This window comes from Girardinichthys multiradiatus, chromosome 22, assembly GCF_021462225.1.
Source record: "Girardinichthys multiradiatus isolate DD_20200921_A chromosome 22, DD_fGirMul_XY1, whole genome shotgun sequence".
NCBI lineage: Eukaryota > Metazoa > Chordata > Actinopteri > Cyprinodontiformes > Goodeidae > Girardinichthys > Girardinichthys multiradiatus.
The window spans coordinates 45,580,816-45,595,815 of NC_061814.1; the positions used below are offsets into that span (position 1 = coordinate 45,580,816).

Sequence of the window (15,000 nt, forward strand, 5' to 3'; positions counted from 1 at the left end):
ATTAAATGTGCACCTCAACTCTCCTGTTTCCACCAGAACTGTCCGTCAGGAGCATGTGCATCCAATGGTTCAAACATTGTATCCTGAAGGCGGTGCCGTGTATCAGGATGTCAATGCACCAATACACACAGCAAGACTGGTGAAAGATTGGTTTGATGAACATGAAAGTGAAGTTGAACATCTCCCATGGCCTGCACAGTCACCAGATCTAAATATTATTGAGCCACTTTGGGGTGTTTTGGAGGAGCGAGTCAGGAAACGTTTTCCTCCACCAGTATCACGTAGTGACCTGGCCACTATCCTGCAAGAAGAATGGCTTAAAATCCCTCTGACCACTGTGCAGGACTTGTATATGTCATTCCCAAGACGAATTGATGCTGTATTGGCCGCAAAAGGAGGCCCTACACCATACTAATAAAATATTGTGGTCTAAAACCAGGTGTTTCAGTTTCATTGTCCAACCCCTGTATGTCTATATAGCATTTGCCGTCGTTATACATGCTGTCCCTCTGGGAGTCTGTCCCACTACTGCTATCTGCTGGAAAGTATGATGAAAGGAACAATGATTTCTGTCTAAAGTGGAACAATGGACTGTTTGGACTCCATGATGTCAAAAACCATCAGAACTATTTTATGGAGCTAAAGTAAATCTAATAATACTCATATCAAAGAGTCTGAACTGAAAACATCTCTGATGCTACAAAACACTTGATTTCTGCACTTTATTTTATTATTAATAACTGCCTCGTGTTAAATATATTACATTTTAATAAAGGAACAAAAAAATAGCAAGCGGAACCATTGATATATGGGCGCTCCTTCAAGGGAGTTTTTCTGGCGTGTTTCCGCCACTAGAGAAGCTCCGCCGGAAGCCCAGTCTTCCTCTCTTAGGGCTGGGTTCTGGCTGCATGTGTATCTACGTCAATATCAGTGGAAGTGTGCATCTAGTCACATTAACTGGACGTATACATTTTACTGGACAGGAAGCACCTGTAAGAGTTTTTTTTAAATATTTCAAACTTTGCCGGAAGCCGGAAACAGCAGAGCTCCGCGCGGGAAGAGGCCGGAAGTGTAGGAGTCCTTAGATGGGTCTGAGCGCCGTCAGAACTGTTTAGAACCAGGCTAAAAGAGTAGGTTAAAATCGATTTAGACCTAGACAGCAGGACCAGATCAGAACCAGGTTGGGTCCAGGATGAAGATCTACTTCTGCGGCAGTATCCGCGGCGGCAGATCGGACCTGCAGCTCTACCAGAGGATCGTGCACGAGCTGCACAAATACGGGAGCGTGCTTACCGAGCACGTGGGCAGCGCCGAGCTCAGCGACACAGGTGGCACGCGCACATAATGTTTTTATTTATTGGCCATTTTTCAAGAGTCTTTATTGTCACCATAATGAGATGATTTAGCTGAGACCCGGCTCAAAACATACACATGTAGGTTATAGACACAAAAAAATCTAGAAACACTTCTAGAAAAGGAGAACATGTGTTCAGTATTTACATAAAGTGCAGGGATGTTTAGTGTCCGCCTGCAGAGGTCAACGGCCTTCACTGCTTCTGGAAAGAAACTGTTTCTGAGTCTTATTTGTTTTGGATGTGATCTTCCTGAATCATCTTCCTGGTGGAAGTGGGACAAACAGTGCATTGCCCGGGTGGGTGCGGTCCACTAGTTGTCTCCCTCTCTGTTTTTTCTTCTTGGTAGAGAACAAGGTAGAGGGCTCCTCAGGCTGATGGAGCCACACCTGGGTTGGAGTTTTAAAAACTTCCCTCCAAGCAAGATGTTCGTTCATTTTTCCCACAGACCCGGTTCAAGCAGGCGGCTGTTTTTGGCACTTACATCCTGGCAGGAGGGCAAAGCTTAACTGATGTCTACGTTTTTTTGTAAAATAAATCTATTTTTGTACCTGCCAACCCTCGTCTGTCTCCCATAATTGTTCCAGCCTTAGAGTCGGGTTGGAACACAATGTGTCTGGCCCTTTTCTGGCCGAGTCCAGATCCGGTAGAAGACGACATCCCACAATCCCCTGTGCTGTCCTCACCACCCGCGCTAAGTCCTTTCTCTCCTGTGCCTGCTGCTCCCATACCACACCGTCAGGTTGAGGCACACGATGCTTTCATTTGTGGCTTCGAGGGGCAGAGTAGAGAGTCCACTCGGTTTCAGCTTTCTGACAAAGAGCCGCTGGGCCTTCTTCACCACTACTGTCCGAGAGCCAAAGGGACAGAGTGATGGAGAGGGTAATAATAGTGATAATAGTGATGTCCTCTGATCCCTACTGCTGAAATGCTCACTATGTCTGTGGACAACGTTGCCCACATGGGGCCTAGTTGATAATGAGGTACTGATTACTTTTCAGCCTGGAGCTGATGGGTCAAGTCTTGGTTTGATGTCACTGATCAACTGTCTTCTGATTGGTGGACAGGAGAGGAGGGGACAACTGGGGGCGACAGAGACATCCATGACCGGGACGTGGACTGGCTGCAGCAGTCTGATGGTTCGAACTCATTGTGCATTAATCCCTGATTGGTGGACTGCTGGTATGTGACCTCTGACCTCTGTGTGTCTCAGTGGTGGTTGCCGAGGTGACACAGCCGTCTTTAGGCGTTGGCTACGAGTTGGGCCGAGCTGTGGACATGAAAAAGAAAAAGATGCTGTGTCTGTTCCGACCGTCGTCAGGACGCAGTGAGGTCACTTCCTGCACAGGTTGCTCTGATTGGTTGTTGTCAGGTTGTTAACTACTGTCTGTCCCCAGCGCTGTCGGCCATGATCCGAGGAGCGGCGGACAGAGAGCGCTTCCTGGTCCGGGATTACATTGAAGATGAGCTGGAAAAGATTCTGGAAGAATTCTTCTGCAGCCTGAAGTGAATCTGAAGAACAACCAATCAGCGGGCGGTTAGGACTCACGAGATGTCGTTACCTGGTGACAGAGCCACACCTGGCTGGACAGGATATGCTTTTATTGTGAAGGGCTGTAGGAAACTTCAGCTGAATGTTTCATCCAATAAAAAAATTAGTTCTGATGTTTGTGTGAATTTATCTGGACATTTTCTGCATGCTTCTCTTGTTCTGGTGGATTTCAGCTGAACATCTGTAGGTTCAACAGAACTTAGTCATTACATGGTAAAAGAAAATGAAGCCAAACTAAAGAAGCTCCATGTGACAAAGTAAATACACCCCAGTTACTTCTATCAGCCTTGGTAGGGAAAGTAGGGGGTGCTGCTGATCAGGTTCACTCATTAACTGATCGTGCATACAGGGAGCAAACTGCTGCAATGGACTAGTCAAAGTCCTTTTATAGTGGGTTTTTCTACTCGGAGACTTCCTGAGATGGAAAAGTCCACAACTGAAACGAGGTGGAACTGCTTTCATGAGCGTCTTATCGGCTTTGATTCGGTAACACTGAACAGTAAAGGTCCCTGTGGAACGTCAGGTTGGCCAGAGATGGACCTTCAGAAACAACCATGATCCCTGCAGATTGGACCGGTTCTTTCTCAGTGGCTTTGAGTGAACTGAAGGTGTGGCGAATTTGACCTTTTAAAACTTCATTTTTAATGCTTAGCTTAAAGACACTGTTACACAGCTGCACTCCTATGACGGCTCTCACAATCATTGCTCGACCGCTGCAGAGATGAAGAACAGAAATGTTTGGATGGAAAATGTGGCGTGACATTTAATCTGCATGAAACGGTACCTGATTTATTTAATGCAACCAGTACATTATGTGTCCTCTGTGTCGGTTACTGAGAACAGGTTAGAAATGGTTTCTCAGTAGAAACAAGTCCTCATCAGGAATGTAGACCTCGCTCTGCAGAAGAGGAGTAAGACACGGTGGTTTCAAGAAGGTGCTGCTTCAGTCACTGATACAGTTTTTATTGATCAGTCCGACCCAAACCTTTGTGTGGCTGTAATGAAACAGAACATTTATATCTTGAATCCAAACCCTGGATTGTTCTGTATTCTTTATTATCCAGATTAAAATAGGATTTATTGTCTTAAAATGAACCCGGATGTTGTTTGATGGCGTCCGCCTCTGAAAACGTTTCATGTTTTTATGACTGCCAGAGGAAAGTTTGCCCTTTATGGACCACATTTGTGATTGGTTGTTACACTAAAATAAAAGTGTTCCCTCAGTAATCAGTGGAGAGAAATGAACCGATGATAGAATTTAGACCTTTAAATCATGATAAAACTTAGCAAAATGAAATTGTCACACCGTGGCATCAACGTGTTTGAACGTAGCTTATTTACATACTCATCAACAGTTCTAGAACCCTTTCTCATTTTCTGGTTTTCTTTATGTTTCTGACTACTAGAGTAGATTCTCTCTGAAGGCATCAAAACAGGGAACGAATACATGCAGAAATATGCAGCAAACAACAAATTGTACAAGAACTTTAAATATGTTTTATATGTTAGATTCATTAAAGTAGCCGCCCTTTGCTGTGATGACTGAAATATTAACCTTTGACCTTCTCTCAATGAACCTCAGGGAAGTTCTTTCAAGACTCTTTGAAAACCATTTCAGGCGACCACCTCATGTAAAAATACACAAGGTTCTTAAAAAAATAAAATAAATGGTCAAACCATTTTCCATTGAGAAAGAACTTTCTTCTAAAAGCTCTCTGAATGAGAACCCAGGTCCAGCCTCCACATCAACGAAGGGTAACGTTCTGTAGGTCAATTTGGTTCCCTCATCACCTGTAAAAGGCTATTGATAGAGAGATCTGAACTGCTCCTTTTAGCAGTCATAATCAATTATATTCACTCAGGGTTTTCATGCAAAAGAAAGAAACAGAAGTTAACAAGGATAGTTTAAGTAATCACCTTTTCCCCTGGAAGCATGAAGTGCTATTCTACCTCATCCTATCAGCACAGATATTGTTCTAAACTATGTATTTCTCAAACATTATCCTGAAAAGAGATAGATTAACATTGGTAACTACTGTGTTTTTGTACAGTAAGTAAAAATAAGTCTTCAATCTGATCCAGTGCCTGAAAATAGTATGTCTGGTGTGCATTTTATAATCATTCAGAAATTAGGCATTTTATAAAACCGTGAGTGACCTCACCTCATGTTATTTTATTCTTAAATTGATCTCATTAACCTTTGACTTAACCCCCTTTGATCAGAGAGATACATCAGAACATTTAGACATGTTGTTCAGGTTTCCCATCTTATTCGACATGAGATTTGTCACTTTTGTACCTTAAACAGTTCTCTTACTCACAGTTCAATCATTTATTTTTTGATATTAGATGCTGTTTTTAAATGAGAGATGCATGTTTGAGATGATGCATCCCAGTTTAATCAATGGAGAAGAAGATCTGTAGTTTTCAACTATTTTCCACTAAACTGTCACTGTGGGGCTGCTGAAGTAAATCAGGAGGATAGAGAATGGAGACCAAAGCCAGTCTACCTCTATCTCACTCCACGTCTGTCTGTCTCCTCTCTCTCTGGTTCTTTACGTAATTTTAGTTTATTTTTGTCTTTTTTCAGCTTTTAGTTGTTAATTCTTCATTGTTGCTTTGCAGTTCATGCCATTTTTATTGACTTTTCACTGACTTCAGCTTCTTCTGTTATATTGTTTTGCTCCAGTATCATCTAACTCAGCTTTTTTAAGTTTTGACAGTTCTTGCATTTCAATAACTGATTCAACAAGTATTTTTGGGGTAACTTCACCTAGTTGAGCTGTTTTATCGCTGATAGTCTCCCTATTTAAACAGATCAGATGACAGTTTTCCTTTGCTAATGTTTCTGCTATTTTGTTAATTTATCAGATTTCAGCTGATATTCTATAGACATCTTCATCTTGTTACTGCAAGCTTTCAGCTGGAGAAGTCAGTTTACAGCATTCAAAGTTTTCTTGTTTATTGACATCCTGTGCCGTTGGATGTTTGAATAATATTGTATCTTCATGATACTAACGTAACTTAACTACTGCTTCTTTACTAATATTCGAATTATATCATACATCCTCTCCTGCCAGTATTGTCAGTTTTCCTTAAGTTAAAAAGCTGGCATCCAGTACCAAGACTCTTAGCTACGTGAGAGTTTGTTCCTCCACACAATCTGTTATCTAAAAGATTAGCTTTAACTTCTATTCCAAGTGTTTAGCCCTTATTTGTCTGTTTTTTAGGGTGCGAATACTTAAAATCTACAATTTTGTGCTTTGTGCAAGGAATGTGATATTTGACGTCTCTCCAACGCCGGAAAGTTCTCAAAAAAGAAGATAAACAGTTAATTCCTCCCATTATATAAACGTCATAGTCTGTTGACAGTCTGAGACATGTACTCTGTTCTAGAGCCGCTGCAGTTTTTCACTGACAAAGATGAAGTTAATTTATAATTGTCCGTACACACAGTCAAGAAGTAAACCATATAATTATTGAAAGACGTCCAGATCACATTGTACTTTCTCTGTTTGCGAAAAGAGATATCGAAACTACATTTTGCCTTAAAGGCCACATTGTTTTTCCTAATATCTTCCCTTCAGTAACAAACATTTATTAAAATTCACTGTTTAAAGAAAACAAGAAACCTATTTTATTTTGTAAATATAGACTGCCATTGTGCATCCCAAACACTAATTTATCTGTGAAAGTCTTACTCACGAAGACCGACATACGTGGACCAAGTTGTTGGTACCCCTCGGTTAATGAAAGAAAAACCCACAACGGTCACAGAAATAACTTGAATCTGACAAAGGTAATAATGAATAAAAATTCTATGAAAATGAACAAATGAAAGTCAGACGTTACTTTTAAAACATGTTTCAACAGAATTATTAAAAAAAATAAACTATGAAACTGTCCTGGACAAAAATGATGGTACCCCTGAAAATAATGTGACCAAAGGGACGTGTTAAATCAAGGTGTGTCCATTAATCAAACAAGTTTAAACATAAAGAAAACATCCTTAAGACCCAGTTTATACAGCTTATCTGCAAAAAACTTAATTTGGGGTTTAGTTCCACTTTAAAAGAAGTTGCCTGTCTGGATCACCATTTTCCTGGAATCACTAAACAAAACTAAATGAGGTTCTGTTAGTCTACACAGCAGATATGAATACTTTCAGTAGAGTGGACTGAGGAGACAAGAGGTAAGGTAAGTTTATTTATATAGCGCTTTTCAGCAACGAGACACTCAAAGCAAATAAACACAGATACAAACACAGAAAAACAAATCAAATGATAAAATCAAACAACAGAGGTCATTTCAAAAAAATAAAATAAAGAGAATAGACCATTAACATCCGTTATTTGTTCAGATTCAAGTTCGTCATTAATCAGTTTACAAAGAAATCTTTCAGACAGCCGTCCTGATATTCTGGTAGACATCCAGCAAACATTATGAGGTGTTCAGATGATCGGGTCGGTAGTTGTGTTTCTCTGGGTTCCTGCCATACAGGGGTGAAAGGAAATGAAATGGCAAATAAGAAGAAAGAATCAACAAAAGGATTGGCAAGGATATAGAAGTCACACATATGTCAGAGGTTAAGAGTATTATTAAAAAAATGGCAAAAACAGTGGGAAGATGATGTAAAAAGAAGATGGTTCAACAGAATTCATAGGAAAGATGGAGAAGTTAGAAGAAGTGCTGAAAGAAACAGAATTAACTGGTAAGGATAATTACTAGACTACAGCCGGGGTACTCAGGTCTTAATTCAACATTACAACAGAGAAACATGAGACAGAAAGAAGCATGTCTAACTGTAGGAAACACTAGAGAGAAAGAACAAAATTAATAAGGAAAAATCAAGCTCATAAATATCTTAAGAAAAGTCCCTTTTGATGTGATCTATAAGATTATATTTCGTTGTTTGAAGGTAACATTAATAAGAACAGGTTTTGGGTTTTGCAGCTTAATTGTTCTGATTCACATCCCTTACCGACAGGTGGCGCTAATGCACCAAATTGTTGGTTACCAACGATAAGAAGAAGAAGAAAGGGTTCAGCTGGACATTCAGAATAGGACCGTTGGTACAGATCTCTTCTGACTGAAACCGAACCTCCATCCAGCCGAACCGAGCCGAACATGAACGAGTCTGAAGGAGTCCGCTTGCGGCGGCTGCACCGAGCTCACGTCATTACTGAGGAGCTTCCGGAGCGGAGACTCAAGGGGTCCAGGTGAGCTTCGAACCATACCTGGGCCCATATGGATCAGACTTCATAGAAATAATATTAAAATTTGGTTCAGAATAAACTTCAGTGTAAAATTTTCTGAAGATAGTTTCACTGTCAGCGAAGAAGAGTCGGTCTCAGAGCTGATTTACGACATTTTTCTCTGCCGCAAATTGATCCTAGATTATTATTATTATTATTATATTTAAAAAACAACAGGCAAGGATCGATCACTGAATCTGAGTTCATATTTTAGAATATTATCAGAGAAATGAGGATGGCGGGGGGTTCTTGTAGTAACAGCAAACACTCAATATAAAGCTGCACAGAAATCTCTGACTTTAAGTCCAGCTTTACGTTTATTATTATTTTCTTATTTTATTGCATTTCACTACCTTATTTTGGCAACTCTACAGTAGAGGGTGACACGGGAGGGGATTTTCTTTCCTGTCCCATCCCACTCCTGGTAAATTGACTCCCACTCCTGTGCCACTCCCATTTTTGTTTTCTTCATTTAATCTTTTGGAAATTTCTTTGAAAGACCAGTTAGGTCCCTGTTTTTAGCTGTAGTAAAGGCCAGTTAAAGTAAAAAGAATAATAATGAAGAAATAATAAAATATCAAACAAGGAAACAAACCATGTCTATCTTAGTTTAATAAACAAAATGTACATAGTTGTATTTTACTCATTTATTAAGTGATGGTTTCCTTTGAACAATGAAACGTCATTCTAAGAAACATCTGAGAATTTCTCCAATTCTCAGATGTTTCCTCTGTGAGATAAAAGTTATTCATGAATCATCTGAGGCCTCCAGAGAGCTCCTAACGTGAGGAGATGTTCAGAGCAGTGAGGAGGACCTTTAGTGAACCTAAGAGTGTCTGAAGCAGAGAAGATGGAGGAAAGACAGAGAGAAAGGAGAGATCTCCTCCAATGAACAACAGTGAATTATTTAGGGAACGACACATTGATCTACTGGGAATGTCTGTTGGTTCCCACCATGATCCCAGGACCAAATCTACCTTTAACACTCCTCTCTTCTCCTCCACCAGCAGGCTCTGCTCCTCTGTTCACTTCACTTTTCTCCAAACTATCATTTTACCAAACTAAACCTCATTAAACAAGGAGATCAAAGTAAAACGCTGAATTTAATATTAATATGAAATGAATTAATATAAAATAGATGCTGTATGAAAAACAACCAGCATGGAGAGTAAACATAATAATAATCAATTCAGAATAATGACGAGGATGTAAATAAGCTGAGTTCAAACATGTTGATGCTGTGGAACAATTCATTTAATTTTACTAAGTTTTATCATCATGATTGAAACATTTCTGAATCCAGTCTAAACACTAATATCAGTTCATTTCTCTCCACTGATTACTGGGAGCACATTTGTTTTATTGTAACAACCAATCACAGCGTCACACCTAGCGACGGGGTCGACCACACCACCTAGCGACGGGGTCGACCACACCACCTAGCGACGGGGTCGACCACACCTAGCGACGGGGTCGACCACACCTAGCGACGGGGTCGACCACACCACCTAGCGACGGGGTCGACCACACCACCTAGCGACGGGGTCGACCACACCACCTAGCGACGGGGTCGACCACACCACCTAGCGACGGGGTCGACCACACCACCTAGCGACGGGGTCGACCACACCTAGCGACGGGGTCGACCACACCTAACGGCGGGGTCGACCACACCACTTAGCGACGGGGTCGACCACACCTAACGACGGGGTCAACCACACCACCTAACGACGGGGTCAACCACACCACCTAGCGACGGGGTCGACCACACCACCTAGCGACGGGGTCGACCACACCACCTAGCGACGGGGTCGACCACACCACTTAGCGACGGGGTCGACCACACCTAGCGACGGGGTCGACCACACCACCTAGCGACGGGGTCGTTCACACCACCTAGCGACGGGGTCGACCACACCTAACGACGGGGTCGACCACAGCTAGCGACGGGGTCGACCACACCTAACGACGGGGTCGACCACACCACCTAGCGACGGGGTCGTTCACACCACCTAGCGACGGGGTCGACCACACCTAACGACGAGGTCAACCACACCACCTAGCGACGGGGTCGACCACACCTAGCGACGGGGTCGACCACACCACCTAGCGACGGGGTCGTTCACACCACCTAGCGACGGGGTCGACCACACCACCTAGCGACGGGGTCGACCACAGCTAGCGACGGGGTCGACCACACCTAGCGACGGGGTCGACCACACCACCTAGCGACGGGGTCGTTCACACCACCTAGCGACGGGGTCGACCACACCACCTAGCGACGGGGTCGACCACACCTAGCGACGGGGTCGACCACACCTAACGGCGGGGTCGACCACACCACTTAGCGACGGGGTCGACCACACCTAACGACGGGGTCGACCACACCTAGCGACGGGGTCGACCACACCACCTAACGACGGGGTCAACCACACCACCTAGCGACGGGGTCGACCACACCACCTAGCGACGGGGTCGACCACACCACCTAGCGACGGGGTCGACCACACCACCTAGCGACGGGGTCGACCACACCACCTAGCGACGGGGTCGACCACACCTAGCGACGGGGTCGACCACACCTAACGGCGGGGTCGACCACACCACTTAGCGACGGGGTCGACCACACCTAACGACGGGGTCAACCACACCACCTAACGACGGGGTCGACCACACCACCTAGCGACGGGGTCGACCACACCACCTAGCGACGGGGTCGACCACACCTAGCGGCGGGGTCGACCACACCACTTAGCGACGGGGTCGACCACACCTAACGACGGGGTCAACCACACCACCTAACGACGGGGTCAACCACACCACCTAGCGACGGGGTCGACCACACCACCTAGCGACGGGGTCGACCACACCTAGCGACGGGGTCGACCACACCTAACGGCGGGGTCAACCACACCACTTAGCGACGGGGTCGACCACACCTAACGACGGGGTCAACCACACCACCTAACGACGGGGTCAACCACACCACCTAGCGACGGGGTCGACCACACCTAACGATGGGGTCAACCACACCACCTAGCGACGGGGTCGTCCACACCTAGCGACGGAGTCGACCACACCACCTAGCGACGGGGTCGACCACACCACCTAGCGACAGGGTCGACCACACCACCTAGCGACGGGGTCGACCACACCACCTAACGACGGGGTGGACCACACCACCTAGCGACGGGGTCGACCACACCACCTAGCGACGGGGTCGACCACACCTAGCGGCGGGGTCGACCACACCACTTAGCGACGGGGTCGACCACACCTAACGACGGGGTCAACCACACCACCTAACGACGGGGTCAACCACACCACCTAGCGACGGGGTCGACCACACCACCTAGCGACGGGGTCGACCACACCTAGCGACGGGGTCGACCACACCTAACGGCGGGGTCAACCACACCACTTAGCGACGGGGTCGACCACACCTAACGACGGGGTCAACCACACCACCTAACGACGGGGTCAACCACACCACCTAGCGACGGGGTCGACCACACCTAACGATGGGGTCAACCACACCACCTAGCGACGGGGTCGTCCACACCTAGCGACGGAGTCGACCACACCACCTAGCGACGGGGTCGACCACACCACCTAGCGACAGGGTCGACCACACCACCTAGCGACGGGGTCGACCACACCACCTAGCGACGGGGTCGACCACACCACCTAGCGACGGGGTCGACCACACCACCTAGCGACGGGGTCGACCACACCACTTAGCGACGAGGTCGACCACACCTAGCGACGGGGTCGACCACACCTAGCGACGGGGTCGACCACACCTAGCGACGGGGTCAACCACACCACTTAGCGACGGGGTCGACCACACCTAGCGACGGAGTCGACCACACCACCTAGCGACAGGGTCGACCACACCACCTAGCGACGGGGTCGACCACACCACTTAGCGACGAGGTCGACCACACCTAGCGACGGGGTCGACCACACCACCTAGCAACGGGGTCGACCACACCTAGCGACGGGGTCAACCACACCACTTAGCGACGGGGTCGACCACACCTAGCGACGGGGTCGACCACACCACCTAGCGACGGGGTCGACCACACCACCTAGCGACGGGGTCGACTACACCTAAGGATCTTTTGAAATACGGGCCTCGATCTCCAATAACCAGGAGAGTAGGAGCGATTATGAGCTTTATGGCTTTTGAAACAGAATCAGAAATCCATTATTGTCTCAAGTACAATATAGAGTACAAAGCTCTTTGGTCAGTGCATATAGCAATAATTGGTGTAAAATAGAGAAATAGAAGCAGATGTTAAAAGATCAACTAAAACTTAGATGTTCAAACATTCATAAGAAACCAATAGGTTCTTGAATTATCCAGAATCACCCAGAACCTCTGATGTGAACACCACAGCATATTGTTGCACTTCCATTTTCATGTTTGTAAAATGAGGAGGAGTGTCTAAGTCCAGGCCCTCTTCTCATCCATCCTGCAGCTTCTAGAAGCCTTCCTTCTCCATCGCACCTGGATCAGAGGAAAGTCTCATTAGCAGGCCTCTGCAGAGCTGCATGACTGCATGTTGGTGAGGAACTCCAGGTGTGTTGGAGCAGGGATGCATCGGAAAATTGTTGGATCGTAGTTCTCCGGGACTGGACTTAGACAGTTTATGACATAAAAAACAAACCACCATAGAGAACATTTACAATATAATATAAAAATAATAAAAACAGGAGGGGTACATGTCGGACGCTTCAAACTAAATCGACATCTGCCGTAGCTAGCAGAACATCCGCGGTTGCTAGCAGGACCATCTAGTCATTAAGGTCCAGCTGTAGGAGTAGCTTGTTCTCCTGATGTAAGGGGAGCTTTCAGCTGGGCACATGTTGCCAAAAGCACCATCACTGTCTGTGTTAACAGGAAGCATGTTCCTCCAGTCAGCCTAGCACCATAACTGTGTGAAGAACTACCCTTCATTTCGTGGAGAGGAGATCTGGGACGACCCATGAACAGTGTGGTTAGGAGCAAACATTGGGCTGGCTCTTTGTGCGATATGTGGTACATCCGTTCTAATTGTTAAGCATCAGAAGGAGCAGTGAAGACATCATCTTGTCTTTATAGTTTCTTATAAATGGTCAGACTGAATCACTTCCTGCTATTGTTGGTTAAACTGCAGTTTCAAGGCATTCCAGTGAACCCCTGCAGAGGGTTTCCAGCAGTTCTGGTAATAAACTCATTCTTGAAGTTTGAAACGCTCCAGCTTCTCTCTGTCATCAGTGCACTGCTTCATTCAATGACGGTAACACTGTGGATCCATGTAGGTGGTGCACTGCATTAACAAAAGTCGGATTTTGCACATAAAATACAAGTAGTAGCTGAGTCTGTGTTTTCACATCCTATTCATTTCCTATGAATTTTCCTGTTCTTCCTGCCAGGAGAAGTCTGGTATTCCCAAATGTTTTTTTTTATTCCATGTGGACTGGGATGTGGAAATGAAAAGTGCTTAGCTCCAAGTGGTACCAACAGTTTCATTAATTCAGCTATTTTCTGCATGTTAATGTATGGCAGGTTATAGAAAGGAAATCCACAGAGTCTACCTGAAGTCCCTGTTGTCTAATGTATGATGGAGCTAGATCATTAAGGGCTTTATATGTGAGGAGGAGAATTTTAAATTATATTCTGGATTTAACAGGGAGTCAATGAAGGGAAGCTAAAATAGGAGAAATATGATCTCTCTTTTTAATTTTCATCAGAACTCTTGCTGCAGCATTTTGAATCAGCTGAAGGCTTTTAACTGCATTTTGTGGACATCCTGATAGTAAAGAACACCAAGGTTTTTTACTTTATTAGTGGAGGCCTATTTAATGCCAGAGATTGATGAAGCAGTTTAAGAGGGGGTAGAAATCCTCCTTTTGTTGTGTGATTAGTGAGAAGAACAGAATTGGAGAGAAATGGAAATTAAACTGGCTGTTTGAATGTTGGTCCAGCATCGCTTGATAAAGATCTGCTGCTATGAAATGTTCTCTCAGGGGCAGATCAATCAGAAAGAGTTGGCTTCAGATCTTCAGGAGCATTTATCCTGCGGGTTCTAGCATAATAATTCTGGTTTAAGGTGTTAAAGATATTTAGAAAATAAGAATTGCTGAGGACACATCCCTGAGGGATTCCACCTGAATCTGTAACTCTAAATCTTTAGCTTAGCTTACCTTTCTCACTGTCTAAATCCTGTCTGTCTTACCTGCCAGCACCTACAGTGGGAAGGTGTTCCAGGTGACCCTGCTGACCCTAGGGGGCTTTCTACTTCTTCCTCTGCTCGTCATCATCCTCATCCTGGAGTCACCCATCCACCCAGAGGTGTTAAGGTGAGTTCAACTCACCATTGTGCTGTTCTAACAGGATCAACCCTTTTTCCCAACTATTTTTGCATCTTCTAGGAGCAGCGAAGGAAGACTATTTCTCTGTTGTTCTGCTCTGAACTCTGGTTACAGCTTGCAGACCAATGCGCAGCTGGAAACTCTAGTCTCCGGCATGTAAACATGTTCTTGTTTTAGGAATCAGATCTGGCTGACATGCTCTGACCCTGACAGATGGGTCTCCAGCTAACTACCCTGAGTGTCTGGTTGTTCAGTTAGAACATGATTCACCTGCAGGTCGCTTCATCCTGTGCAAAGCTCCAGGTATACTCTGATGTTTTGGAGCTTTTTCAACAGTCTGGGAGGTTACAGTCACCTGGACAGTATTAAGGCCTCAGGTGTTGAACCCCCTTTTCCACCAAAAACCCCAGGATTTCTTTTACCAGGTTAATAGTAATCCCAGGGAATTCTGTACCTTCTTTTTCCATTGCCAAGGACCACT

At 45.1% G+C, this 15,000-nt stretch overlaps 2 protein-coding genes across 2 annotated transcripts in view; both read left to right on the forward strand.

Annotated features, from left to right (window-relative positions):
• The first annotated feature begins 860 nt into the window (after nucleotides 1-860).
• Nucleotides 861-3,017, forward strand: dnph1 (2'-deoxynucleoside 5'-phosphate N-hydrolase 1). Its single transcript, XM_047351668.1, has 4 exons — nucleotides 861-1,328; nucleotides 2,420-2,491; nucleotides 2,566-2,679; nucleotides 2,750-3,017. The coding sequence occupies exons 1-4, from the start codon at nucleotides 1,193-1,195 to the stop codon at nucleotides 2,860-2,862; spliced, it is 435 nt and encodes a 144-aa protein (XP_047207624.1). The 5' UTR covers nucleotides 861-1,192; the 3' UTR covers nucleotides 2,863-3,017.
• Nucleotides 3,018-7,913: 4,896 nt separating this feature from the next.
• The window catches only part of LOC124859118 (adipocyte plasma membrane associated protein), a 47,628-nt gene continuing 40,541 nt past the window's right edge, over nucleotides 7,914-15,000 (forward strand). The window contains exons 1-2 of the mRNA XM_047351664.1: nucleotides 7,914-8,123; nucleotides 14,391-14,507. Of these exons, the coding sequence (XP_047207620.1) occupies nucleotides 8,032-8,123; nucleotides 14,391-14,507 (209 nt within the window). The 5' untranslated portion in view covers nucleotides 7,914-8,031. The remainder of the gene's footprint in view (nucleotides 8,124-14,390; nucleotides 14,508-15,000) is intronic.